Source organism: Rhinolophus ferrumequinum, chromosome 20 (assembly GCF_004115265.2).
Source record: "Rhinolophus ferrumequinum isolate MPI-CBG mRhiFer1 chromosome 20, mRhiFer1_v1.p, whole genome shotgun sequence".
NCBI lineage: Eukaryota > Metazoa > Chordata > Mammalia > Chiroptera > Rhinolophidae > Rhinolophus > Rhinolophus ferrumequinum.
The window spans coordinates 10,317,523-10,345,340 of record NC_046303.1 but is presented as its reverse complement, the minus strand read 5'-3'; the positions used below and the strand labels follow the sequence as shown (position 1 = coordinate 10,345,340).

At 37.4% G+C, this 27,818-nt stretch overlaps 1 protein-coding gene across 3 annotated transcripts in view; it reads right to left on the bottom strand.

Moving 5' to 3' along the window:
• NT5C3A (5'-nucleotidase, cytosolic IIIA) overlaps positions 1-25,611 on the bottom strand; it is a 40,493-nt gene extending 14,882 nt beyond the window's left edge. Inside the window, exons 1-2 of one of the 3 annotated variants that reach the window (XM_033088337.1) lie at positions 25,370-25,449; positions 1,650-1,704 (exon numbers count right to left, since the gene is read on the bottom strand). In XM_033088337.1, the coding sequence (XP_032944228.1) occupies positions 1,650-1,685 (36 nt within the window). In that variant the 5' untranslated portion in view covers positions 1,686-1,704; positions 25,370-25,449. Of the gene's footprint in view, positions 1-1,649; positions 1,705-5,990; positions 6,253-25,369 lie in introns of those variants that run through there. The other 2 variants (XM_033088336.1, XM_033088335.1) reach the window with 2 other exon arrangements.
• Positions 25,612-27,818: the final 2,207 nt, after the last annotated feature.

Here is a 27,818-nt window from a genome sequence, read left to right as displayed (position 1 = left end):
TTACTACACTGGCTACTTGTTTCTGAAAGAGACACATGTTAGAGGGACCCAGGGAACAACAAATTATATGGTAGGACATTCCTACATCACTCGTCTTCATTTTGGTTAAAAATAAATAAATCAATCTACTCAAGCAAGAAAATAAGTTTAGACTGATTTAATTCTACATGTCAGAGATACATGCTCAAAACCAGTGAATCAAACACTAATCATGCAACGGGTGCAAAGTTCACATCCATTTCCTAGGTTGAACCATATGAAACTGCCAATATTGGACTGTATTTGACATACAAAAATAGCAATTTCATATGTTTCATCCTACCAGCAAAACCTATGCTGATAACAGCTTAACCAGTACTTTACGTCAGCTTTCCCCTCCCATCATATACTGGAGGAGGAAAGTCAACCTGAACAAGAGATTTATGTTCATTGTGACACAAAGCTGTTTGCATGCTAAGTCATGTTGTGGTTTATAGACTCAAACCAGAAAAAAAAAAGAGGATGAAAAAACAGAGAAGAGGAAGATCAACAAAACAGAAAGAGAAAATAAGAAAGAGATCATGGAGTAGTTGTCCTCTTTAAAAGACAGGGAGAAATTATGATTTTTAGGATTTTATCATTGTGAATATGGAGAATGGATATGTTTTTCCACACCCACAAATAAATATGCTAGTTACATAGTTAAAACACTCACTAACATAATACAGGAAATTAACATTTAAAGTTAAGTGCTATTAGGCACTTTACATGCTTTTTCATTAAGTATGAATAAGAACATTTTAGTTATGAGTAAGGTCTGAGGATCTAATGTATAACATCGTGACTATAGTTTATAAGCATAAACTATATAGTTGAAATTTGTATTTTTGTATAATTTTTTTGCTGAGACAGAACTTCAATGTTCTCACCAAAAAAAACCCCCAAACAAACAAACAAACAAAAAACAAAAGGTAAATATGTGAAAAGTGATGGATATGTTAACTAGAGAGGGGAAATCCTTCTACAATGTATACACGTATATCAAATTATACATTGTGCACATCAAGTATCTTACAATTTCATTTGTCAATTATATCTCAGTAAAGATGGGGAAAAAGATGAATAAGAGCAACATGAGGTTTGTGGTTTCACACCCATTTCTTAAAGGTGAGATTGTTGCCCTCATTCAAGGTTATCACAGCTATAATATTTAAGGACTGAGTTAAGATGTGGAGCCAGTTCTGACTCGAAAGCCTATATTTTTCCTACCTCATCCTAATTTCTACAAAGTAACGAACTCTGTTTTCAATAAGTTTTCTTTTTTTAAAAAATTTAAATGCTTGTCATTTTTAATTCAGAGACCTAAAATAAAACATCTCATGTTGTATGATTTAAGTGTGTTGTTGAGCAAGGAAAATTTAGCACAAAAAGGAATGGGGTAACCATCTTATATGCTCAGAAACAGTATAATGCACATATTTCAAGCAAAAATAATTCAAAGATAAGTTGAAATTCAATTCAACAAATATTTGAGGTTCTATTGTATGTCAAACATTGTGAAGATCTGCATAAAGTTACAGTCCCATAATTAATTATCTGGTTAGAGACAGAGGTAAAAGTGGTGAAGATTCACCATTAGTAAATGGAACTGGAAATCTTTAGATACCCACCATTTTCACATGTACAGCAGAATCTTGATTAGCCATTTCTTGGTTATCCAATCTTCTGGATTTTCCCAGGTGATGTCACAGTAAAAGAGAGAGAAAAAAGGTACATGTGACGCACATACATTTCAGACTCTTCCTGTATGTTAATAACATACGACGGTGGTACTTTTGTATTGATTTAAACACCAAATTATTGAAGGCAGCTTTTTTCTTTACAAGCAGCTCAGTAAAGATTTTAACTCTATCTCACAAAGTTTTGGGTTAAAAATTTTATGTGGAGAAGTTGCAGCTCTCCTATAAGAACTAATATGATGTTATTAAGATTTGAATAAAGTATATATATTAATATTTGCAAGAAAATGCTTTATTGCAAGAACATTTTATCAACATTTTCTCTTCATGTAAGGATGAAGTTTCTGGGAAAATTATGCATGAAGAAATATATAAAAAGAATGTAAGGAGAAACATGATACACAAATGTCAAATTTATTCTTTAATTTTCTCATATTAGTATCTTTAATTTTATGAAACGATGTGACTAAGATCTGAGTTGTGTTTCAATCTAGCATGAAATAGGTATGTGATAGTGTTTTTTAACTAAATGATCATTTTAGGGATTTGGGTGAAATTGATACATGTCTATATTTTAAACCAAAAGAAGCAGTTTTTAAAATATCTCTTATAATTTTTTTTCATATTTGCAGTATAAATCTTAGGGAAAATTCCTTTTTTGGTCCTCAATGACTTTATTCTAGATAAGTAAAATTTTTATAATAAAAGCACTATTATAAAAAGGTATTATTAGTTGAAAGAGAAAAAAATCTGACGTTTCCTTAAACTCTAGTAACAGAAGTTGGACATTAGATCTGTGTTCTTTATAATTAAAATGTGTTATAGCAGATTAATATAGTTTCCTCAAATTCTAAAATCCATCCCTCCATCTTTCATTTTAAGCGCATAAAATTGGGAAATGTCCTATAAAAAAGTATTTTCCCTCCTTTCTCAGAAAGGCTGTTAGTAAGTTGATGGTCTTACGATTTATGGCATCTTAGAGCTGAGTAAAAAGATACCTCCAATTTTTCACATCTGAAAAATAATGTAGTATCTATTATCTCTCTATATATACACTCTATATAACTCATAAAACATTTGATCACCAACCCCAAAATGTAACTATAATGGTAGTTTGGGGTTAGGAGTCTTTAGAGGATTATATAGTATATAGTCAAACACACAGTCAGATTTAAGTAACCTTTCCTTGGTCTGTCAGTCATCTGGCTTAAAGATGCCACAGAAGCTGCCTACCAAGTCTGTTTCCTCATTTATAGAAACCAAAGCATATAATATTAAATGCTTATGGTGTTTCTTTGATGTTTAATATCTGAAAAGGAGTCTAGATTTCTCAGAAGGCACTATTTAAATAGAACCATTTTATTAGCTTGATAAAGAGGAAGGAGAATGTGGAAAAATACAACAGAGTTTATAAAAATACCACGTACTCTGTGAAACATTGGAAAAGCCCAACAAAAACAGAATTCAAGCAGTGAAGAATACATTTTAATATCTGGGAATCTAAGGTCTTTTTGTTAAACATGGTCAAGCAGCCCAATTGTCTCCACTCCCAACCCCCAAGTATGGCTCTTTCTGGAGCATTCAGGCTTGGTTAAAAAAGGAAACAAACTGTTAGTAGATGAAAGAGTAATCATCTTTCTCATGGTCTCATCAAATTTTATTTAAACAAAACACAAATGAAAACAGAGTAATCAGAAATGTACTAATGGAAAAAATTTGCAGCTGCTAAACTTGTGACTTTAGGACGTTTTTTGTACATAAACCTCACAGTTCGTGGATTCTGTGCCAATTTCAACTGCAGAGCCTTCATTCTTCCCAGTCTTCACTGGCAATCTGACCAGAATTTATCCTTGTTCAAACATAATCTCACTTAAAGTGACACTGCAGTCCTAATACACAAATCAGGCTGTGGTCTCTACCACTATAAAAGTGTAAAGACTAAGGCATAAATGTCAGCATTCTGGCACTATTCTAAAGAAGACAGAAAATTAGGGCAGGGTATTTTTAAACCAATAGGCTTGTAAACCTATACTTGGTATATAAAGTTCTGGCTTACTCTGCCAACAGTCATCTGTTACAGACGCTTCAGGAGAAGAGTTGTTGGAAAAAACACATCAAGTGCAGAAGACATGTTCAAAAATAGAAAATACCACTCCTGAACTATGAACTCTCTTCAAAGGAAGTTTTGAAGTTAAGTCTTTGGAATCTTTAAATGCAGACTGGATAATGTGGAAGGTGGAAAACAACAGTGTGCTTTCTGCACAAGGTTCAGGTCACTCCCGTAAGAGTTCATTACAAGGCATAGGGAGGACAAGGCTAAAGACTGATGAAGCAAGAGGTAAGAACTTCGCCGGAATAGCCCAAACTGGGTAACTGAAAATTTTAGCTATCGTGGTAGTTCATTCTGAGATGATTAACTTTACCTTGAAAATATATTTACAAATCAATGACTGAAAAGTTCGGGGTCTGCATGAAAAATATTTACTTGCCTTTATAGGAGTATCAGAATGCAAATTGAATGCTTTTAAGGACCCACTTGATTTTCTCTTATGGGAAAGTGAAAAAGATTAAATTCATTAATATAATTAGCTTAAAAAGTTATGATTCTCACTTTAATTCTGATTCTTGTAGAATCACTTAAACTACACACCAATAAGGTAATGAAATTTTGAATGGCAAACTGTGTATTACTTACACATGAAAAGGCATGTGTTACTGTAATATGGACAGGGTACCTGCAAACAGTACTAAACATCCACGATGAATTCATCTTAGTGCCAGCAACCTGTATTACTTGTCATAAGCTTGGGTTTTTTATAACAACACTTTCTTAGGGTAATTAGCACATCAAACTATAAGTGCATTATTTCCATAGCATTGTAAATCAGTTTCTTGGGGCATTTAAATGATTCTCCCTAATTAAATTTTCAAAGCAGCAGTGAAAAAAATTCATAAACTGGAAAGTGAAACTTTAGCGATACAGGCATACACAAAAATGAAACTGAAGAGCAAAAGGTGGGAGGGGAAGAGAGGAGAAAAATAGATTGCAAAGGCTAGTTATTTAAAATTGGCCATTTATACCAACTTTCTTAAATAAAACTTGACTTCTTGGTCAGAATTTTGTGGATACTTATGAAAATATACAGTCTCAGAGCTTAGAATTTACTCATCTATCCTCCCCACATGCACTACCCTAATATTTAACAGCATTTTTCAAGATGAGTTAAACCAAGGCACATGGAAATTAAGTTAAGTTACACTGATTACTCTCCAGGCACTCTGAATTCTTCTGTCCTTGAATTTGTCCTAGGACAACAACGTGGGTGGTAAGTACCGTGTTTCCCCGAAAATAAGACCTAGCCGGACCATCAGCTCTAATGCGTCTTTTGGAGCAATAATTCATATAAGACCTGCTCTTATTTTACTATAATAAGACCCGGTCTTATATAATATATTAATTTTTGCTCCAAAAGACGTATTAGAGCTGGATGGTCCGGCTAGGTCTTATTTTCAGGGAAATGGTAATATCCAGATTCAGGGCTTGCATACAGATTGCCAGCGAAAACCAAGTAAACTGCTTTAAAAATGGTCTGCTGCATTATCTGATTTTCCTGATTTTAAAAAAGGACTATTAAAAAGTAAAGCACATCCAATTATGTAAATCTAACTTAGTCATAGCGTCCTAGGCTTTTTGCTAATATACGTTTGGATCTTAATTTTCAGTATACAGTTTGTTATAAGCCTTAGAGATAGTACTTCAGTTTTTATCAATTCATAAAACATACCAGTATAGTGCCATTCCATGATATCCTGAACAAAGCTCAGGGGCACAAAATAAAAATTAATTATATTTATTACTAGCCACGATAAATAGTTCCTGATGCTAGAGAAACAAAGCATGTGGCTATCAGCAAAACTGAGTTACAGCAACTTGAATGGACAACAAATATGGATCTTACAGGGTTTTTTTCCCCTTGAAAAGAGACTTCTGAGAGTACTTTGTTGTTTCTTGACATCTACATGTCAAACAAGAAGCTCTTAAAATTAGAACCTAAAAAGTTCTAATTTCTGAACCCTAAGACACTGCAAAGTTCTATATATTCAGATATTTGTAAACTATAAAGAAGTTTTGCATTATACTAGATCAATTTTTACTTCATTAATTTGTATTTTTTCAATGCCTAAAATTTCAATCAGATGCTGAACCAAACGAGAATCAGATAAAGTTAAACAAGAGAAACTCATTTGTTTACACGAACTGTACACACTTACCCTGAAGGTAACCGGACGAGCTACACCAGCGAAAGAAAATTCTTCCTGTCTGAGAAGTACTAATATAGCACAAGGTGCAATTGAGGGCGGTTCCAAAAGCCTCGGATAAGCTCTATGCAAAGCCAGTCTTGTGCTGCGTTACTACACAGCGCTTTATTCTGCTCTGGGCCACAGGCTTGTAAACTCTGAGCTAGTCACCAGTCTACAGAAATGATCAACTGAAATAATGCGACAGTGAAGAGAAGGCAACTCCATGCTATTAGAGAGCACTGGCAACTTGCTCCGCAGAGAAAAAAGGCACTTCAGTATTAACACTTACAAATACTTCCTTCCTCCTGGTGGTTTTTAATTTCTATTTTTTTGGTTGTCACTGTACTTGTGATATGTGCATTTTTCTATATGAATATTATATTTCAATACAAAGTAAAGATAAGGTCGTGTTGCCAGGGCCTGGGGAAGGGGGGCTGGGTAGTTTCCATTGGGAAGATGAAAGGAATTCTGCAGATAGATGGTGGTGATGGCTGCACAACAATGTGTGTGTATGTATTTAAGGCCAAACTGTACACTTAAAACTACTTAAAATGGTAAAATTTTGTTATGTACATTTTACCATGATTTTTTTAAAAATTAGCTCAGCGAGATTTAACGTGATTTTTATGTTTTTCTTCACATTTTCCTACATTGTTTGTAAATTTTAACAAGACCATGCACGGATTTGCTTTAAAAAAAAGTGAACACAAACAGTGAAAACTAATTTTTATGGTTAAAATATTGAAAAAAGTTCCATTCCTGTGGGAAATAAAAGCAGTCAAATTGTTGTGAAGAAAAATATTTTTAACTTTTAAAGAGAACCAGTCTTGCTTTTAACCTGAGTAGTTGCCCTGCAGCACGTTAGTACCATGTGTCAAGGCCTGATAAATTCTACTGTGGGTTCCCGGCAGCTTTATCATTCGGAACATGGCTAAGCTATCCTTGCGTAAATACATTTTTATACCTGCCTTCTCTCATGTGTGCTCAAGAGAAATCAAATCCACACATTTCAGCAATCAAACTTAGTGAAGTAGCATTCCCTGTTAAAAAACAACCCAAGAAATTTAAAAATGGCTTTCAAAAAAAGGCCACAAACAAATTATCCAAACTTGGTATCTACCAAATGTTAAAAATTTAGCACTGCTATGTTATTTTAATACGATGAAAAGATTCACAGCAGAACATTCCTCTAAGAGGAACATCTTTTATACTCTAGTAATGGGATGCAGGGGGAATGAGTTGATCTATTTTGAAAACACTTCTGTATTATGTATGAATATGAGGTAACTGTCCTGTAATATATTAGTATAGTTAGCAATGATAAGGATTTTAAGATATCACTTTGAAAGACGGATGGCTCAAGAGAAATCATCTTCAACAACAAAGAATGCTGGAATTGAGTTCCACAACCTTTTTGGAGGACTATTTAGAAATACTATTAAAAGCTTTAGAAACATACATACCCTTTGACACACCAGTTTTTGTGTCCTAAGAAATTTATGCTACTAAGGATATAAAGCAGCACACATTTAGTTGCAAAGATGTATATATTGCAGATGTATATATTATAAACTGGAAAACTGTAAACAAAACAAATGCCCAATACTTAATGTTCAGTAATACAGGAGAGGTAGATAAATTGTGGTATATACATGATATAAAATTATACAGTTCTCAAAAATAATTATAAATAGCTGAAATTTACTGTATATTTACTATGTGCCGGGGACTTCTAAGGACTTGACATTCCTCACCTCATATAATACTTGTAACCTAGAAGGCATGTGCTATTATTATCCTCATCTTACAGGGGAATCAGTTCAGGCTTATAGCTGGCAAGTGGCAGAAATGGATTAAAACTCAGGACTCTGTGAGTTCAGAATCTATGCCTGTAAACACTGGACAGTACTGCTGTAAGGTCAGTATTTACAGATATACTGAGGTGCACATGATTTATTACTGAGTGAAAAAAGCTAGAGAGTATTTACAGCAAGAGTCCACTTTGGAGGGAAAATCTTTATATAAGCTTATGAAGTCTAAAATAGAATACATAAGGCAGTATCGATGGAATAAAGGGGCCATTTTTATTTTCTGAACTTTATAAAATAAATGAATTCCTTGGGAAATAAAAATGGCTTATTAAAAATGTTACAGTAGTGGCACCAATCATGTCCATAAGAAGAAGAAAAAGTTTTATTTAAAAAAAACACCAGATCTTCAGAACCAGTCTACATCATATGGATGGATACTTTGAAACAATGTTTCTAAAGCAGACAGAAGTAAGCGATTCAGTCAGTTTACTCTAAAACAAAACAACTTTACAGCATGAAAAGAAAGGCGGCTAATAGGAGGGGTGTTTTGGTCTCCAAGGGTCGAAGATGGCTTTGGCGCTGCTGGTGTTTTGTCCTATCAAAGGAGTGTAGGGAAGAGAGGAAATAAGACTATTGCTTCGTGCCTACAGGGGACTTCTGCCTTTTAATTCCACCCAGAAAGTGTGTAAATGCAGTGAGGGTGGGATGGTGTGTCTCGTGGGGTGTCCCTCCACGGGGATTTAATGTATTTATAGCACTTTCTTACCCTGTGTGTCGGTCTCAGAAGCATGGAATGGTCCCTCCTATACATACTAATTTAATCAGTATGCCCTTAAGAGAAACATCGTAGTTCCCCCTTTTTTATAGACAAGGAATCAAAGATTTGGAGAAGTTAAGTCACTTATTACTTATGTGACTTAGGTACAAAAGCTGGAATACTTTTTTCTCATTATATCATGCTGTTTCTAGACAGTATATACATAGCACGAGAGGGCTAGAGATGCCTACAAATGAGAATAATGTTTTGAAACTGTGCCATAGAAAAGGAACAGGATACAAGCAAAGCACTGAAGGAAAGAAAATGAGTTTTGTCTCAAATAGCTCTAGGATACTTGCTTTTTCTTTTTTTGAGAAGAGTTAAAGGCTCTAGAAATGAGAAGTCATTCCAGGCAATCTCTTTAGCAGCACAGTGGACTTTCATCTCTGAGAACAATGACTGGGATCCGTTGCCTTGGAGTTTCTTTACTCATTGTCACAAAAACAGAAGCCATTCATATATCGCTCCTAATGCAAACTCTAGACCGGAAATTGATAATACCAAAGAGCCGAGAACTTCTCATACATGACTCACATCTTTGGAAGATTTTTCTCCCATCATAACACTGAAACTGGCTGTCTTTATCAACAGAGAAAGGGATATCCATTTGTACCTTTGAGTAACTAGTTACATTTTAGATACTATGTAAAATGATTCAATCGACCTAAAAACCTATAATCACTTCATATTTTAACATCAAAAAGTTACTCAAAATTTTTAAATAATGAAAAAACAACAAAAAAGCCCATAGAAAATCAAATCTAGCCATTTAAATCTTAATAACTTATCAATTGATTCATCTTAGCCTTTAATGTTGGGGTAGGGAAGTAATGGTATTATATAAATTAATAGGTCTTTGTGAAAGAAATCACTTTATAATCCCACGTAAAACCTGTATTATTTCTCAATAATTCAAGCTAAGACTTAACACTAATTCACTTGACCATAATCCAATCACTTATGTGGCCTCCGAATGTAGGTTAAAACTTCGGTGTCAACTTGACTGACACCCTAGGAAGTTATTCCCAAACAAAACATGGAAGGCAGTTCAGTAAGAGGTGAGATGCAGTATTTCATATATGGACTCTTGCAAAACTTGTTCCTAATTGCTGCATGATGTAAATAGAAAGATGATTTTTTTTTTTAAACATGGAAAACATCAGTCTAAGCATTTCACTTCTCTTAAAATTTCTCTGACAAGAACAACATTCATCTAACTTCAACACTGACTGCTCAAAATAGAATTAGAACATGGTGCTATAAATGTTTATATAAATATGGTTTTTAAATGTTTCAGGAGCAAAAACAAAGGTAAAATAGTAAATTACTACATTTTGGGAAAATGAACAGCAGGTAAAGATTTTCTCATTTAAAATCCTTCCAAAAACTTCTGGTGTTAAGTGATTGTTAGTGAAGTTGAAGGCTGCATTTGTGAATTTACACACATATATGCAAACTGAGGAAAACCTATGGTTCTAATCTCAATGTATTTCTGAAAAATTCTATGCGAAAATCTAGGATTGAGTAGCTTAATTTTCAGCAACGCAAGTGAAGTTCTTGAACATAGTCTACATCATTTTTATTTCTTAACTTGAAAAGTAATAAATGCTGTAGTTTAAACTCCTTTAGAAGAAATGACTTTTATGTTGCAATAGACAGGTCAAGTTCAAGAAAACTGGATGTAAGACAGTATCATAAATGAAGGGAGTCTTAGCTCTCCATTCAAATGCACTGTGTTCTAATATTTCAAGATGCTTAGTACTGAAACTGTTTCCATTTTATATCTGGATCTCTGTGCCTGAATTGGAACAAGATGAAAAACTTTGTTTTAACTTTGGACCCCTTCCACATCACACAATTGGTATTCAATCTGTTGAAAAGAAACAGTATTGTTTAGGATTGCTATTTTGGTATAGGATATATTAAAAATGGCAAAAAGGTTATGCTAGTTAAGCTTTTATTTTATTGTTGGTGTATTATACCCAATACATGTATTTAGAGAGTACAAAGACTAACTTATTATCCCCGTTTGCTGTGCCAGATAAACTCACTTAAAGAATAATAAAGTAAGAAAATGAAGGAAATTATTTTGAAAGTGATTCAAGTTCATAAATGAATAACTTATAGCAAAGATTAAAAATTATATGGAAGAGAAGTGGGTGATAATTTGAGTTTTAAAAGTATATAAGGTTTTTAAAATGCTCATAGTTTTGAAAAGAACCTAAAGTATATACTTTTCTACATTTTTAGGAATTAAAATAGATTTCTCTCAACTTCTGTGTATGTTTGAAATTTGTCATTTTTCATATTAAAATGTTGGAAGGTAGATTAATTTACTTGTATTTTACTTTTTTCAGTTAGTTCATTGAAGTATTTCAACAAAATAATCATTATTTAACATTAACAAAAAAGTATATAAGTAGAAGAAACAACAAAATATAGCCCTTTCAAAACTTCCTTGAATACTGGAAGTAAACCAAAGTACTCAATTTAACCTTAGAAAAGTTTTGATAACATACATTGTATTCGATAATATAATATATGCCATCAGAATAGAACTTACAGCCTTCAAAAAGCTTATGGTCAGATTTTATACTGGTAAGCTCTTTCAAACTCTTAAATAACAGATGTCTCCTATGCTAGGTAAACTATTTAAAAATACATAAAAAGAAGTTAAGCTATCCAATTTTGTTTATGAAACTAAATAGTATAAAACCCTGAAACAAGCCTGTCAAAAATAGCACAAAAAGAGGAAACACACCTAACTTCACTTATGAATACAGATACAAGAGTCTTAAGTAATAAACCAGTAATAAAATTCAATAGTACAATAATCATCTAACATGACTCAATGGAATATATACTAAGCATCAATTAAGTCATCACAGAGGAATGACATGATCACATGTGAATGCATTGTCTTCTTCATACTCTGGTATTTTCTAAATGTTTCTGTAGTGAATATATCATACACCCAGAAGAAAACAAACAAAAAAATGTTTTAAAGTTACCCGTTCCAAAATGTAAGAAAGTGAGGGTGTATATAATGTTTCTCCGTCTCTGGAAGGAATGAACATGGCATATATTATGTCATGTTTATGAAGGGAAAATGAAAACTATGGGGACAATATCATACCTTACTATTTTTTCTGCAGTGGCCTTCCTCATTCTATGGCTAGGAAGGTAAACTAATGAGTAAGATACACAAATGAGTCAAACAATTGCTACATTCTCCTCCCATTCTGCCCATAGAATGAACTCATAATGTGTAAATGGGGAGTTGTCCAAATTAAGCTCCGTAAAACATTCTAAAGAATTAGTACATTGGTTTAACGAAGCCATTTAAAGGTTTGAAGAGGAGGGTCACATTTAGATTACTCAAAAATGGAAGGGAAACTTTAGAAAACACTGAATGTAGGCATGTAGGGATTTGGCCCTATTTTCTAACGACCTTGTTTTCCCGAAAATAAGACCTAGACGGACCATCAGCTCTAATGCATCTATTGGAACAAAAATTAATATAAGACCCTGGTCTTATATTATATTATATTATATTATATTATATTATATTATATTATAAAGACCAGGTCTTATGTTAATTTTGCTCCAAAGATGTACTAGAGCTGATGGTCCGGCTAGGTCTTATTTTCGGGGAAACACAGTAGGAAAAGCCAAACTAACCCAAATGGGAATCCATTCCTTATTGTTTTCTAGTTCTAGTGCCAGTGTAGCCAGGCTCCCTTTTTTCCTACAATGACTTTAGTGGGTTTCTATTTTATAATATTTCGCTATTCCATAATGCTTAGATTCTCAAATTTTTCCTCTCTCCGTCCATCAGAATCAATCCAGGGTGTCAATCCTTGAGAACCGTAATGGTTTAACAGAGAAATCTAGATAAACTGCCAACTGTTCATGGGGAAAACTATATAAGAATATGATATTTTTTTGGATGACAATATTCTGAACTCAGACCCTGAGGGGAACGTTTGAGGGGAGGTAAATGAGAGGCCTGTGCCATAACAAGTCTATGGAGGAGATAAAATGGGGGCAGGAAGGATCTTGCTGGAACCCACAACCTATGACTACGTACCTACTTCCACCTACTTATAAGCAGGAACTTGCCAAACACTTTGAGCAATCCTCCAGTCAATTACTAAACAATTCTGTAATCGCTTAGCACCTCGAAAATTAGGAAGACAACATACATGAAAAAAATAGATACACAGCACTTACATGTATAGTGGCAGGAAACTGTCATACTTGTTTTAAAATTTTTAACTTCCATAGCTGAAAGTTTTTTTTTAAAAGAAAGTGTTCATGAGGCTATTGCCAGCAAGAAAAAGAAGACCGGTCCTGGGGCATGGAGTCTAAGTCACCAGCAGCACAGCTAGGTGGGAAAGACAAGCATGTCCCCCATCCTGTAGTTGAAGAGCTCTGAAAGAATTTATATTCGCTATAGACAAAAGAGGGTGGGAGGAAGTGAATCAGGGCTAGTTCTGGGATAGGCGCATTCACTCCTCAGAAAGAAGTGTTTGCTCCTTTGGATTAGCTGTGGACATGGGATTGGAAAATTCAGGAAGTGGAGGCTCCTGGGGTTTGATGGCGCCTGGCTATTCTGTCTTTAGTTAATCATGGAAATAGCCACCTGAAAGTTAATCCAAAATTCCAGTTTACATTCAGGAGTGTGAGCAGTCTTCTGTTGGTTTTGCCCTGCAGTTGTTAACTGAATAACCCCATTTGTGTCTCTTTCTTCTATCCTCTGTCCTGCTGTAATTTAATTTAGGACATCTCAGAATTTTCTCCTTGTCACTTGGTTTAAATTATATAGATGGGTTTAAGCAACAGCAAGCGAGTAAACAAAACACTATAAACAAGAAAGGTAATTTAGAAACGTACCACTGTGCTACAGTAAAACTGAGGGTCCCTATGCCTTTGATTAAACTGTTTTCAATCCCAGCTCTAGAAATCACCTCCCTCCCTCCGTCTCTCTCTGTCTCTCTCTCTCCCCCTCAGAGACCTAGACTTTCCCTGGATAATCAGCAACCCCCAAGACAGCAAAACACAGCAGCCGGGACTGCTCATGACCTCTGGCAGGCTCAAAATAACACCTTGACCTCAGCCATATTTCAGCTCCTGAGCCCTAAGGTGGAAGGACCCTCTGGCTACTTTCCCATGAGACCGAACAGAGACCCTAAAACAAGACCTCAGAACCGTCCTCCAGGCCTGAAGAGATGATGTATTACCCTTTCCTCACCTCTGACCACCAGTCAGCTCCCAGCATGACTGCAACCCCCTCATCCAGTGTTGTGACCTACAGGCCATCGCCAGGCTTTCAGCATTACCTCCTCATCTCCATATTGGCCAATTCAGTAGTAAACTATTTTTTTCTTTCTGTACTACAAACTCCTGCTCATGCATGTGTTGGGCTAGTAAGAGCAGGCAGGCGGACTACGGGGGAAAAAAAAAGAAAAAATGGGGATCAGTAACAATAGCAAAGAGAGAAGTCTGCCACCTGCTGACAGAAAAACAGAATTGTATAGCTTTCCGACTGCTAGTGTCAAAGGCGGGGTGGGAAACCCGACCACCGTAAGGTTCATGACATTAGATTTCAAATAAATTATGATACCAAAAGTATAAACAACAACCTCTAATTTAAAAAAAAGAATAAGGGTTAAAATAATACTTAAGATTATTTATATGCTTCTTAATTCAATAACTCTACATACTGTAATGTTTGAATTATTGTAAAAGCAAACAAAAAAGGGATATATGGAAATGATTCATCATAAACTACGGGGAACATCCAAACTGCTATGAGAAATTAAGGACAATCTAAAATATAAAATAGTTTGCCAAACTTATAAAGTCCTATAGATTTCACCTTGGCGATCCATCTCTTTTCTGTTCTCTTTCCACTGCTCCCTCAGCAGTCTAGGATTTCATTACCTTTAATCCAGGCTTATTTTAATTTCTGCGGCTTGACAGTGTCAGAATATGCCACCGCAGCACGTACCTCTTTAGCATAAGGATTATTTTCAGTTGGTTATTCAGAGAAACAGCAGACACAGGAGAGGCTCTGAAAACATACCAGTTACCCTTTTGTAAAGGAATTTTACCTTTATAAAGGAAATCTGTTTGTGAGGGTGTTTTCTGAAAACTCTGTACAGGAAGACAAGGATGACTAAATCACCAGAACGTCTTATCAGTGCAGAAGCACTGACTTAAATCTCCATATGGACTCAGTACTCAGTACTCATTAGGTGGGTGGACTCACTACCCACCTAACAGGCCTCCCCCATACCTTTCTCTCTCCCGTCTTAACTGTAAAGGGTATAATTCTAAGCCACCTAAGAGAGTTTTTTCCCATGGGTATCTTCCATGTACATGTGGACAAAAGAGAAGGGTTCTATGGAAAGTAAGCTCACAAGGTGATCTGATCATAAATCCCTACCTGGGCAGGTCATGGTGGTAGTGACATGCCCCAGGCCTATCACTTTTTGAAGTGAAAGGGTACCTTTGCCTTTAGCCAGCTCTGCCCATTGTTTCTGTTCATCAAGATTAGCACACCTTTGAAATAAACCTTAACCACCCTCAAGATAGCACATAATCTTGTTACTTATTATCCTGTAATCCAATCCTTCTTCCTTTCTCCCACCTTCACGTAATCTTCCTTAGTTCTCACCTTAATTTCAAATGTGTAAAAGAAACTCATTCTCTGGAGCATTTGAGATCTTGCTTCCCAGCAGTTGTCATCCGTTTTGGCTCAAATAAACTTAGACAGGTTTGGACCTTTCTTACATTGACATACACGTTAATAAACTTGGTGTGTTAAAGAAAAACCCACAGGCCAAACCCAGATTTAATACCTGATCTAAAACCTGATTTAAAACCGCAGTCTGAACCTCTCTCAGAACCATAGTCTTGATCATCTAGCATGGACTTTTCTGGTCAAGGTAATTGGTCACATAGGCCCTCTCCATCCGCCATGGAAAGAAGAGGCAGTCTACATAAAACCCTCTCCCTCCACTTCCCCCAAAAAAGATGTCCGCGCCTCAAAATAATCCTTTTCTTTCTCTTGCCCCACCCTCCTTCCATTTGCTAGATGGGATGCTGCCTCATTCTTGAGTCATTTAATAAATCCCATTAGATCTTCAAATTTACTGGGTTGAATTTCGTTTTTTAAGTTTTTTCTCGTTAGTCTGTGTTTTTTTACAGGGTTCCCAGGGGAGAATTTAAAAGGCTAGAGGGAAAATTGTGTTTCCCTCTCCTACACTCCTCACCATCTGATTCTAGTAAATGCTATTAAGCGTCCTTCAGCTACCAGGTTAATCATACTAAAATGCATTCCGGATCGTCACTTATTTAAAAAAAAACCACACGGTATCTTTAGCAAATTAACTACAAACACTTTATACTGACAAAGATGTTTTTACAATGTGATCCCAACACATTTTTTAAAATGTTAATTAACCAATTTTATAAAATATACAGAATACAGGCTCACATTTCAAACTGGATGAAACATTATAAGCTGGTCTCCCTCCTCAGTCTCATCCTCCCAAGCTCCACCATCACCAGTAACAACAACTTCTAGTGTACTTTTTCAAGAATTTCCCATGACATACAAGCATATACAAGTGTATCTCTTTTGGGACCACAACTGTTCTACAACTTAGTTTTTTCCCTAGTTACTATCTTTTGAGCTTTTTAAAATGTTAACTCACATACACTTACTTTTTTGTTTTTAACAGCCGAACACTATTTTATTATACAAATGCACCATACATAATCTCACCATGCACCGTAATTTATCTAGCCAACGTATACTGCCTCAAACAGAGTAAATGAAAGTGCTCATTTTGCTACATCTTCCTCTGCTTTCTCTCTTTATACAGTAATTGGTAGACCCAATTGTGAGTATTTGTGAGCAATTAACCTAGTTTTGCGACCTGTAAAATTTTAATTTTGCTGGGGGCAAGGGTTTGAATCGTTTACTTCAGTGGTTCTCATTCTTTGGCATGTATCAGAATCCTGAAGGGCTGGTTAAAGCAGATCGCTGGGCCCTACCCTGAGGGCTTCTGAGGCAGCAAATCTGGAGTGGAGCTAAAAAATTTGCATATCTTACAAATTCCCACAAGATCCTACTGGTCTAGGACCACTCTTTGAGAACCACTGATATACTTCAACACTAGCACATGGGATCTCACACGTCAAAAAATAAGGCTTGCCCGTATTTATTTGTCATGGTTTTTAAAGCCAGCTCTTCTGAGGTTGTAAAAAATCGCCCTATTGTGGGGGAGAAATACCAGTCATCCCCTTGAATCAATGGCTACTGTTGGTATGCAAATGAAGAAAGGAAAAGGATCTAAGCATATGATCAGGCTTTTAGCTAGAAAAAAAGAATTTTTGGATGAATTAAAAATACTAGTGAGACAAGATAGGTAGTAGTGTTGTTAGATAAACAGGGAAGTCCCTGGTAGCATAAACAAGGCAGCCATACCTTGGAACTCCAGGTTCTGAAATGACTCATTCACTCCAGGGCAACAATATAATTCCACTCTGGAGATAAATGGGTTATTTTGTAAATCCCTTCAGGCTGGACAAACAGAACAAATCGGATAGACAGAAATGGGTTATTTCCTAACTCCCTTTAGGCTGGACAAACAGAGTGAATCTGATAGATAAAATCCATCAGAAGGCGCCAACTCTCTTCCCCAAGCATGCAAGAGAAAGTACGGTTTCCCTGAAAATAAGACCTGGCTGGTCAATCAGGTCTGATGTGTCTTTTGGAGCAAACATTAATATAAGACCCGGTCTTATTTTACTATTATATAAGAGCAGGTATAATATAATATAATATAATATAATATAATATAATATAATATAATATTATATTATATTATATAATAGAATACAATACAATACAATACAATACAATATAATAATGCTGGGTCTTATATTAATTTTTGCTCCAAAAGATGCATTAGAGCTGATTGTCCTGCCAGGTCTTATTTTTGGGGAAACATGATATAAAAATAAGAGCCTTTTGCCGTAGCCAGTGGGCATTCCAGTTTCGGGTACCCCCTCTCATAAGAGAGTTGTACTTTCGCTTTAATAAAAATCTTTGCTCCTCTGCCTCTCCTTCCGAGTCCGCGTTCTCGTTCTTCAGGTACGTGAGACCATGATCTCCAGGCCAGAGCCACTTTAAAATGGAACTGAAGCTGCCATCCCAGAGGAACTGGCCTATCTTACTCCTCACAATTTGGAATGTGACTGGGCCTTAAGCAACATTATGCCCCCAAAACTGTTTGCAAATATCACAAAGCATATATGACCAGACTGAAAATTAAAAACTATTTAGAATTAGTGTCATTATGTTAGCTTATCTCTACAAACAGAAATGCTTTTCTTCTACTGATGTAATTGTTCCCCGTCCATTTCTCATAAATGCCTCGACTTTGTCTCCTAATTGGAACACTATTTTGGCTTTTGCCTGAATCAGTGCTTTCCCGAAAGATTGGCTGACTATTCTTTCAAATAAATACTTGTTGCCTCTCACTTTGGCCTTTTATTTTTAGGTTAACATATCTAAAACTGCCTCAGGAAGTATTCTAGCTAACCTAAAACTGGCTCACTAGATAAGAAGTCAAACTTTTCATTGCAGTTGACAATGTGGTTAACTTGTTGTCTGAGGATAACACACAGGAAACATGACAAATGTGACTAGAAAGGACAAAGTCATATGCCTGGTGCAAACATTTTCATACTTGCAAATTTGGGGAGTCAACCGGATCGTGGATATATTCTTTGCCAATGTTAAGAACTGAACACATTTCCCTTACTTTACAAATATTTTAGTCAAACTGAACCAATCATGATTGACTTTCAAATACCACCACATCCATCAAACATGACCCAATGTCTATTCCTTTGAATCCCTGGAGCCTTTTCGTGATTTCTCACATTTACATTCATTCATTCTAAAAGGATTTGTTAGGATGCTGGCTGTTAAGTTAGCTCTGACACTTAATTGGGAGGGGGAGAGGGAGGGGCGGGCGGAAGAAAACTTAAAAAAAAATATGTGAGGTGATGGATGTGTTAATTAACTAGATGGGAGAGGTCCTTTCACAATGTTTAGGTGTATCAAATCATTACAGTGTACATTTTAAATACCTTACAATTTTAAATACCTCAGTAAAGCGGAAATTTGGGGGAGAAAAAAGTGGTTCTGTTATAATGGACCTATAGTCCTAGAGTTTGTCAGAGAACTAGGGATGAGTGAATGTTTCCCAGATTGGGCGGGGGCCACAGAGGAGCCGAGCAGCCAGGAACCTATTTATGTCCAGCCCTGAAGAGCCACCTGAGAGGGAGGGTCTTCAAAAGCAAGAATGGATCACTTAAAAAAAAAAAAAAAATCAGGCCTAAGGGGAGCGGGGTGCAAAAGAGAATTCATTGCCACATAAGGGGCTGCAGTCAAAGGACAAGAGAAAGTCAACTGCAAATACCCTGCAGGCCCAGAGAACACAAACCTACCCAGTCAAAGAAGAACTGTCATGTCTTCACTTCCTCAGTGCTGCCGCCTTCCTCTTACCCCATTGACCCAAAAGTCTAAAGCAAAGGCTCGTGGGGGAAGGAGGAGCAGGGCAAAAGAGGTTGACTACGACCTCCTCTCCATCCCAGACCACTAGCCGCCGTTAACTGGGGAGGGAGAAGCCACAGCATAGCTTGGGGCTGATGGAGAAGTCTGCATTAGTCAGGATAGGTTACGGCACAGGAACGACACAAAAATCTCAGTGCCTTAACACACAAAGTTGATTTTTTTCACTCACACCACATCCAGCCTGGGTCCAGGTGATAGTCCAGGGCAGCAATCCTCCAAGTACTGACATGTCCCAGGCTGCCTTGATACTGTGTCACCTCCATCTCAACATGATGCTTCAGGGTTAGCCCAGAGGAGGAAAGGATATGGCCAGCTGTGCGCCTGTTGGTTCGTAACCTCACTGGCCCAGAAGTGACCATGTCATCTCTGGACAGCTTACTGGCCAGAGTAGCGAAAGCATGCCCAACTGCAAGAAGGGGAGAAGAACTAAAAATATTGGTGAGCACTGGTAATGCTCACCTAAAGTCTCACCTCAGAATTAATATTGAAATCGTGACTAATAAGACTGGATACATCTATTTATAGAAATGAGACTGACTTCTTGTGATTTTAAAATACTGTCTTTTACCTAAGAATGAGTAAAAAGTTTTCACCAGGGGTGAGGAAGATTACCGCCACTGAATAAATTTACAAGGGGTCACTAGAGAGAAAAATAAACTTGTGTTTTATTTACATCCCTTGCGTCACATCTCTTCAAACACGAATCACATCTTTAGAAGAGACATCTTAGAGACCATCTAATTTAACTCCATTTTAAAAAAAAATAATCAAACCTTTAATCTCTCTAGTTTAAAGACTACAATTCCATTTCCCTCAGTAACTATGTGAGACTGGAAATGTTTGTTCTCATCAGCTGGCTCCTTCTGTTTATAGAATAGCCTATCGAAAGAAATCATTCTTTTCCATGTACATAATTTAGAGATTTCTTCATTTATTTTATCTTTTAAACTCCCGTAGGGGAAGGTCTGTATCCAACTTACTTTAACAGCAAACAGAAGAATGACATACAGATGGGCCTTAAATTTAAAAGTCAGTTTTAGAGCTTTCTTTTAACACTTTGGATTAAAAAAAAAATTAGAAAAAAAATTCTCAGCTTTCTAAAACAACTTCAAAAGCACAAATTAAGCATATAGGATTTTACATAACTGGAAAAGTTGTCAAATTTGCTATCGATAAATGAAGGGCCTTGCATTTTCTGTCCTATATGACACTAAATTTTCTGGATTAGTCTCTGAAATAAACAGAAGAGAACACTCTAAGTAATTTTGCTCAGAGATCAAAGTAGACTTGGGTAGCCAAATTTAATAAAAATAAGTAAAATCCACACTTGTATAAACTATCTAACAAGAATAATGACTAAGGAAAGTGGGGAAAGCTGAGATTCTTGGAGCCGTAGAAAAGTTGAGCTCTGTGGAGGATAACTGTAGGGCTTGAAAGCCATGGTTCATCGGAAATAACTGGTAAAAACCCTTGCAAGATAGAATGAGTTCTTACAAATAGCATGTGTGCATGAACATATGTGCACACACATTTAAAATAAATGTATTTACTTTAAAATGATTTCCTCTTGCAAGTAATTGCATCTTACACAGAAAACTGTTTCATCAGTGCTGTCCCAACTCCCTGATCACTAACCAAACACATTTGTTTTTAAGATAATATACGTTGTTTTTATATTTTAACATTTCTGAAATCAGGATGCATCCTACAATTTTGATTGGCAGCATTTTCTTCTTTCTTGGTGATGCACAAAATAATGACATATCTTACAGTTGATAACATCTTAGATTCAGTGAAATACATCTGGTAAAAAGCTATCATTATTCAGCTGGATACCAAACACATTTTTAAATGGTGTGAAAATTCTCCCATTAACTGTCTTCTTTAGAAGTCACACTTGGTACTTAAATTTGTACACTGCTGTCTTTTTAATCACTGACACTTAATTTTATTTGGTTTCAAGTACTGGGCTGTTCTTTAATGGGAACTATTTCCCAAAGAGTTTACTATTGATAAAGCTTTCATATTTAAGTTAAATTAATTTGAAAGTAGATAAATGCTATGTGTAGAATACAAAATATGGAAGCAATGTCCACGAATAGAAATCAACCAAGTAAAAAACACTCAAGTTGTCATGTATCATTCAATGTGAAAGTTATATGATACGTATGATTACATTTCTCCAGCTTGAGCCTTTCCTGCCAAGCCTAACCTGTGATGGAGTAGGTTTCTCTGCCTGGCAGTAAACTTCCAGTCAGTGCTCAAGCTTTGTTCCAGAATCTTTGTTTTTATGGAGAGGGTAGCCATTCCTGGCTGAAATGGTCTCATCTGAGTGGAAATACCCGAGAGAGAACTGGTCATATCTGAGTCGGCATGCTTGATTGGAATGATGAGTTATAATGAAACTGAAAAGTGATGTTCATGCCCCAATACCAGTTTCATTTCTGTGAATTTCAACTATATATGTATAAACGTCTATATACATGTTTGGCAACCTTAACCTTTTTACTCCAGTTTACAAAAACTGCAATTATTAGAAAGAGTAGTTTTTACAATGGAGGCTTACAAGAGGGCAAGGAAGATGAAAGAAAATCAAACAACTAGCTAAAAATTATGCACCACTAGTATCCATCAGGAGAAACGACAATAAGATGTTAGAGGGGCTGACAGTCTGTGCATTGGTATAATAATTATAGCTACTATTCATTAGTTACTATGCTTTAGGCTGAACTGTTGGTCAGAGTAGCAGAAGCTTGCCCAACTGCAAGGGGATAGTTTATACACAACATTTCTGGCACCAAATACCATGTGGTTTTTTTCCTACGACAACCAATTCTCCAGACAATTTGAGTTCTGATATTATCAATAGCGTCTGATCCCATGAGATAACGGCTCAGTCCCACAAGTCTGTCCACACTTCGGATGCCAGTCACAAGTGCCAGGTTGCCACCCATACTTCTGATTGACTGGGTGTACATTTTTTTTTTTTTTTTTTTAAATTTTTATTTGGGGAATATTGGGAAGCAGTGTGTTTCTCCAGGGCCCATCAGCTCCAAGTCGTTGTCCTTCAATCTAGTTGTGGAGGGCGCAGCTTACTGGCCCATGTGGGAATCAAACCAGCAACTCTATTGTTCAGAGCTCATGCTCTAACCAACTGAGCCATCCGGTTGCCCTGGGTGTACATTTGAGGGTTCCAACAACCCCCTCCTCAGGTTCCGTAATTTGCTAGAACCACTCACCGTATTCAAGTGAGTGCTACCTGTTTATTATTAAGGCTACAACTCAGAATAGCCAAATGGAAGAGAAGCATAGGGTAAGGTATGGGAAAAGGGGTGTAGAACTGCCATGCCCTCTCCATGCATGCCACCCTCCTAGCATCTTGAGGTATTTACCAACCCGGAAACTCTCCTTTAGGGACTTTTATGGACACTGTTATATAAGGAAGATTGATTAAATCATTGGCCAGAGGAGATTAGGTCCAACTCTAGCCATTTCCCCCTCCACAGAACCATTAAAAGTTCAATCCTCTAATCATGCCTTGATCTTTATGGAAATCAGCCACAATCCAGAAAGCCAGGTGGCAGAGTCCAACTCATTAACATACGAAAGACACTCTTAACACTTCAAGAGTCCAGGTGTTTTATGAGCTATGTGCCAGGAACCTGGGACAAACACCGAATACATCCTTCTTATTGCATCACAGATACAGAAAACAAGGAAAATCTGAGAAACTGTCACAGCTAAGGTGAAGTATGGACCCATGACTACTACATGTAATGTATTCTGGGTGGAATCCTGAGGGCAGAGAAGGACATTAGGTAAAAACAAAGACATTCTGAACAAAGTATGGCTATTTTACATGTATAAACATGTGTTGATTTGATCAAACGTTCCATATTAAGATAAGATGTTAGTAAATGGCAAACTGGTTGTACAACATAAGAGGACTCTACTTACCAACTCAATTTTTCCGTAAATTTAAAAGTGATCCAAAATAAAAATTTATTTAAAGGTAAAGTGTATTAATTATGATAATTAGTAATCTTAAAAGAGATTTGGGTGCAAAGAGACATGTACCCAAATTAGCTCCATTAATAGGTAGGGCTGGTTGTTACCGGTCTCAGGGAACACACAAAATGAAAGAAACATCAACTTCAGGAAAGACTTCCCCCAATCTCTGAGCTCCTGTCTTCTGACTGACTCCCTCTGCCTATTTATCTTACTGTCCTACAGCACTTCAGCTGTAGCCTGCATAACCCACTAGCAAGTCCACCGTGTTTCTTACTTAAAAACTCCTGAAGCAGTGCATTATCTTAAATCCAGTGCCAGAAGTCATTTCTTTGCCTAGTCAGCTACGAAAAGGCCCATTTTGGCTAGGTAGTTACTGCTGGACATCCATGGGTTTGTACAGATTTTCTAAGGTGGAGGTTGCGGGAGGGGGTGCGCGGTGAGCAGAGCATGCTCCCTAAAACAAAGCTATTACCAAGAAATAAAACCAGGATTTGAATCAAGGTTTTCAGATTCCCAGTCAAATGTTTATCCCATTTGAAGAAGTAACCCATTAAAATTACAAGTTAAAAACATCAAGCTCTTTTGACTTTTCCCTTTTAATAACAGCTACTAGCACCTTGCATATATTACAATCTGCATTACTATAACATTATGTATACACATGTATCTATCAAGATACATGATTTCTATACTACAAATAAAGCTGGTCAGCCTGACGGACCCTCATTATTTTTCAAAGATGGCAAACCGTTCTTTATCATGCTGTCATTGTGGGGTTTTTTGAAAGCATTCATTTTTAGCTCTATGTAGTTTAGAGAAGTGATAAAGCAGACCAACCACAGTGTGAGTACGCACAGGAAGCTATGGCAATAAGTTTTCTTTTCACATGTGCATTATACATTTTTGGTTTTGGGCAAAAGGAAACTACTAAAGATCTCTAAGCAGGACAGCAACAAAAACAAAATGAAATTTCTGAGATAAAGACATTTGCTGCTGTGGGTATACAAGTGTAGAAAAGAAGTAATAACCCAAGAATAATTTAATTCTAGCAATAAACAAAACCTAGGAATATTATTGGTGTATGAAACAGGGGAATTAACATTTTTTATTTTTATTTTCAGTTATGTAAAATATTTCTGTATTCAACCTGGGGCCAATAGCAACCACCAAGACAGTTTCTTTGGTGGATCAGAACATATGACCAAGGCTGAAATATTCTAAGTAATATACGAACGTAAAAATGATTATTATTTAGTAGAGTGGTAAATTGTGAACTGTTTTGTCATAAGTATTGGACTCCAGATGTTCACCTGAGTACATTCCAGACCATGCACTCCAGTAAGTACATCAGAACGCAAGTCAGTAACTTCTCTTGATGAATGGACTAATTAAAAAAAAAAAATCCCCAACTTTGGAGCATATACTGCTTATGATGTACCTCAAATAGAATTCCTGAAACACTCTATTACAATAAAATTGGAAATAAGTTTCTAAATGTTATGCAAAAGGTTTGGGAAAAAAACAAATAGAAAGATACTTCCTCTGGCAGTTTGAGACAAGAAGACGCAACATTCAAATAGAAAATAAACTATTCTGAACTCCAACTGGATTATGCCATTCGTTTAACCACTGAGAAATTACACCTTTTCATAATCTAACTCATTCTAGCCACCGTGCAAAATCAACTCCTCTGGTAGAATTGGTTTGGTTGCCACGGTTTGCGCGGGTTGCGGGAAGGAGAGAGAAACCTGTCCAGGCGTTCAGTCTCTCTCTTGAGAAACGGGTTTTGCAGCAGGAGGTAGCTTGTTTCCTTATCACCTATTTGCTGCCTTTCTGTTTCAAATGGAGACAAAACAAAGGCCACGGGAACCCGAGTGTCGCGTCGAGGGTCCAGATCAGTTCACGGGGCCCACGGGGTGGCCGCACGCGGGGCGAACGGGTTCCCTGGGCGCTCCTAGCATTCCAGCAGCGGCGGGCGCGGGAAGGCGAGGCTGGCGGGACCGCCCGCGGGCCCCTCTCGCGCTCCAGCGCGCGGAGTCCCCACACTCACCATCTCGATGATCTTGGTCTTCCGCCCCGTCTTCCTCTTCAAGGTGAATATGTACTGGGCCAGCACCACCCCCGCCACCAGGGCACACAAGCTGGCGCTCGCTACGGCGCCCACCCGCGCCATGGCCGCCCGGTCCATGGACTGAACCGCGTGCGACTCCCCTGCAGAAAAGAGCTGGTCACTGGGCCGCGGGGATCCTGACAAGCGCGAGCCTGGGAAACAGCCGGGGAGCCCCACCGCCCACCCCCCCTCTTCCCGCTCTGCGCGAGCCCCGCCCCCGCAGAAAGCCCCTCCCACGAGCGCCGAAAGGCAGGGAGAGGGGCAAAGTGGGGGGGCGTGGCCTGCGTCGGAGGCCGAGGCGGAAGGCGGGTCTATCCCAGAGCCAGAGTCCAGGAGCTGTCCAAGGACCGAAAAGGGAATTGTATTAATTCTCTCTCTCTGCTAATGAGGAACAGGCAGTGAGTCATTCTAGCCCCATCCAATGGAAATCTGATTCCAATCATGGCGTTCAGAAACAACCCTCCAACTTCCATCGTCCTCAGCCAGTTCTCTAGACTACAAGCCCCAGAAGACATTGGGGTGCAGCCTTCCAACTTGCGCAGTAGCATTGGCTGTAATGTGCGATGACAAACTGCAGCGCCGCAAAGGAAGCAGTCAACAGAGTAACAAGACGACAAGTATGTGAGAAAATATTTTTAAGCTATATATCTGATAAATGTTAATATCAAAACTATGTAAAGAACGTTAATAACTCAACAACAAAAAACAAATAGCAATTTAAAAATAGGGAATAGATTAAGTAGAAAAATAGCCAACAAGCTTATGAAAAGATGCTCAACATTACTAATCATCAGGAAACTGCAAATCAAAACCACAATGAGATATCACTTCACCTATGTTAGGATGATTGTTATCAAAAAATCCAGAAAATTACAAGTGTGGAGAAACGGGAACCTTGTGCACCATTGGTAGAAATGTAAATTGGTGCAGCCGTTTTGGAAAACAGTGTGGAGGTTCCTTAATAAATTAAAAATAGAATTATCATATAATCCAGCAATCCCATCTCTAGGTATCCATCCAAAATAATTGAAAGCAGGTACTCAAAGGAATATCAGCATTCCTGTGTTCACTGTAGCACTGTTCATAACAGCAAAGATGCGGAAACAACCTAAATGTCCATCAACAGATGAATGGGTGAAAAAAATGTGACCTGTACATACAATACACTACTATTCAGCCTTTTAAAAGACAGAAATTCTGCAGTATTTAACAATAAGGATGAACCTTGAGGACATTATACTGACAGGTCGGCTGGTAAAGGAACGCGTATGGTCATAAGAAAGTTTTTATTGTAAGAGACAAAAGTTTATTGGGTTGAGCAAAAGATGGCTACAGCCGGGGCTGCATGTCTGAAGGAGACTTGCAGCCCCAAGGGAGGGGTGAGGAGGGTTTTATAGGGGCTGTGCTTACAGGGTAGCGTTGTTTGAACAGAAAATGCTGACTGCCTGTAAACCAGAAGCTGTTTTGTGGCATTTTCTGTTATCACCATTTTGGCTCTGTCTGCAGGTGCAGGCCAACAGACATTTTGTTGTTTTCTTGCAGACATGGCCCTGTCTGTAAGTCAATGTTTCTGAGACCTAACATTCAGAGACCTAACATGAAGTCAAGGTCTCTAACATTCAGAGACCTAACATATACTAAGTGAAATAAACCAGTCACAAAAAGGCAAGTATGTTCTGCATTATTCCGTTTATATGAGGTAGTAAACTATTAGAAACAGAAGGTGGAATGGTGGTTGAGGGGCTGGCAGAAGAGGAAAAGGGAGAGTTGTTCAACGGAGTATTAATTTTCAGTTTTGCATGACAAAGTTCTAGCGATCTGTTGCACGCCCATGTGCACATAGTTAACACTACTGTACAATACATTTAAAAATGGTTACGTTGGTCAATTTTTGTCATATGTTTTATACCACAATTTTTTAAAAAAGTACTATGACAACAGTGCAAAGATGACTTGAAGTTAGGCTGGAGCGAGGATGTGTCCCTTCCACCACTGCTGTTCTTCTTCTGCTACCTCCCAAAGACCACCGCCTCATCATTTCCTCTTTGTGAGCAGCAGGACTCATTCTCACCCGCCTCGCCTCTTTCAAGGGATTGATGCAGTGTCCCCTTATTCTCTTTGGGGGTGACAGAGAAGGGATGTAGGGAAGTTCTTTGTGGGAATCACTCCAACTCTGTGGAGCTGGCGGTGCTACCTGGTGAGGCTCTCTCTTTGCCCAGGATGTGGGATAAGTTGGAGCAGGAGAATGAGAGGGAAATTTGTCAAAGGGGGTTCTTAGAAAGGTGGGGCAGGCCCACCTACCAGGCAGCTATGTAGTAAGGAACCAAGTCTGGGATTAACCGTCGGGTGCATGAATGCCCTTTTTCTGTTTTGTGGGCAAGATTGATCC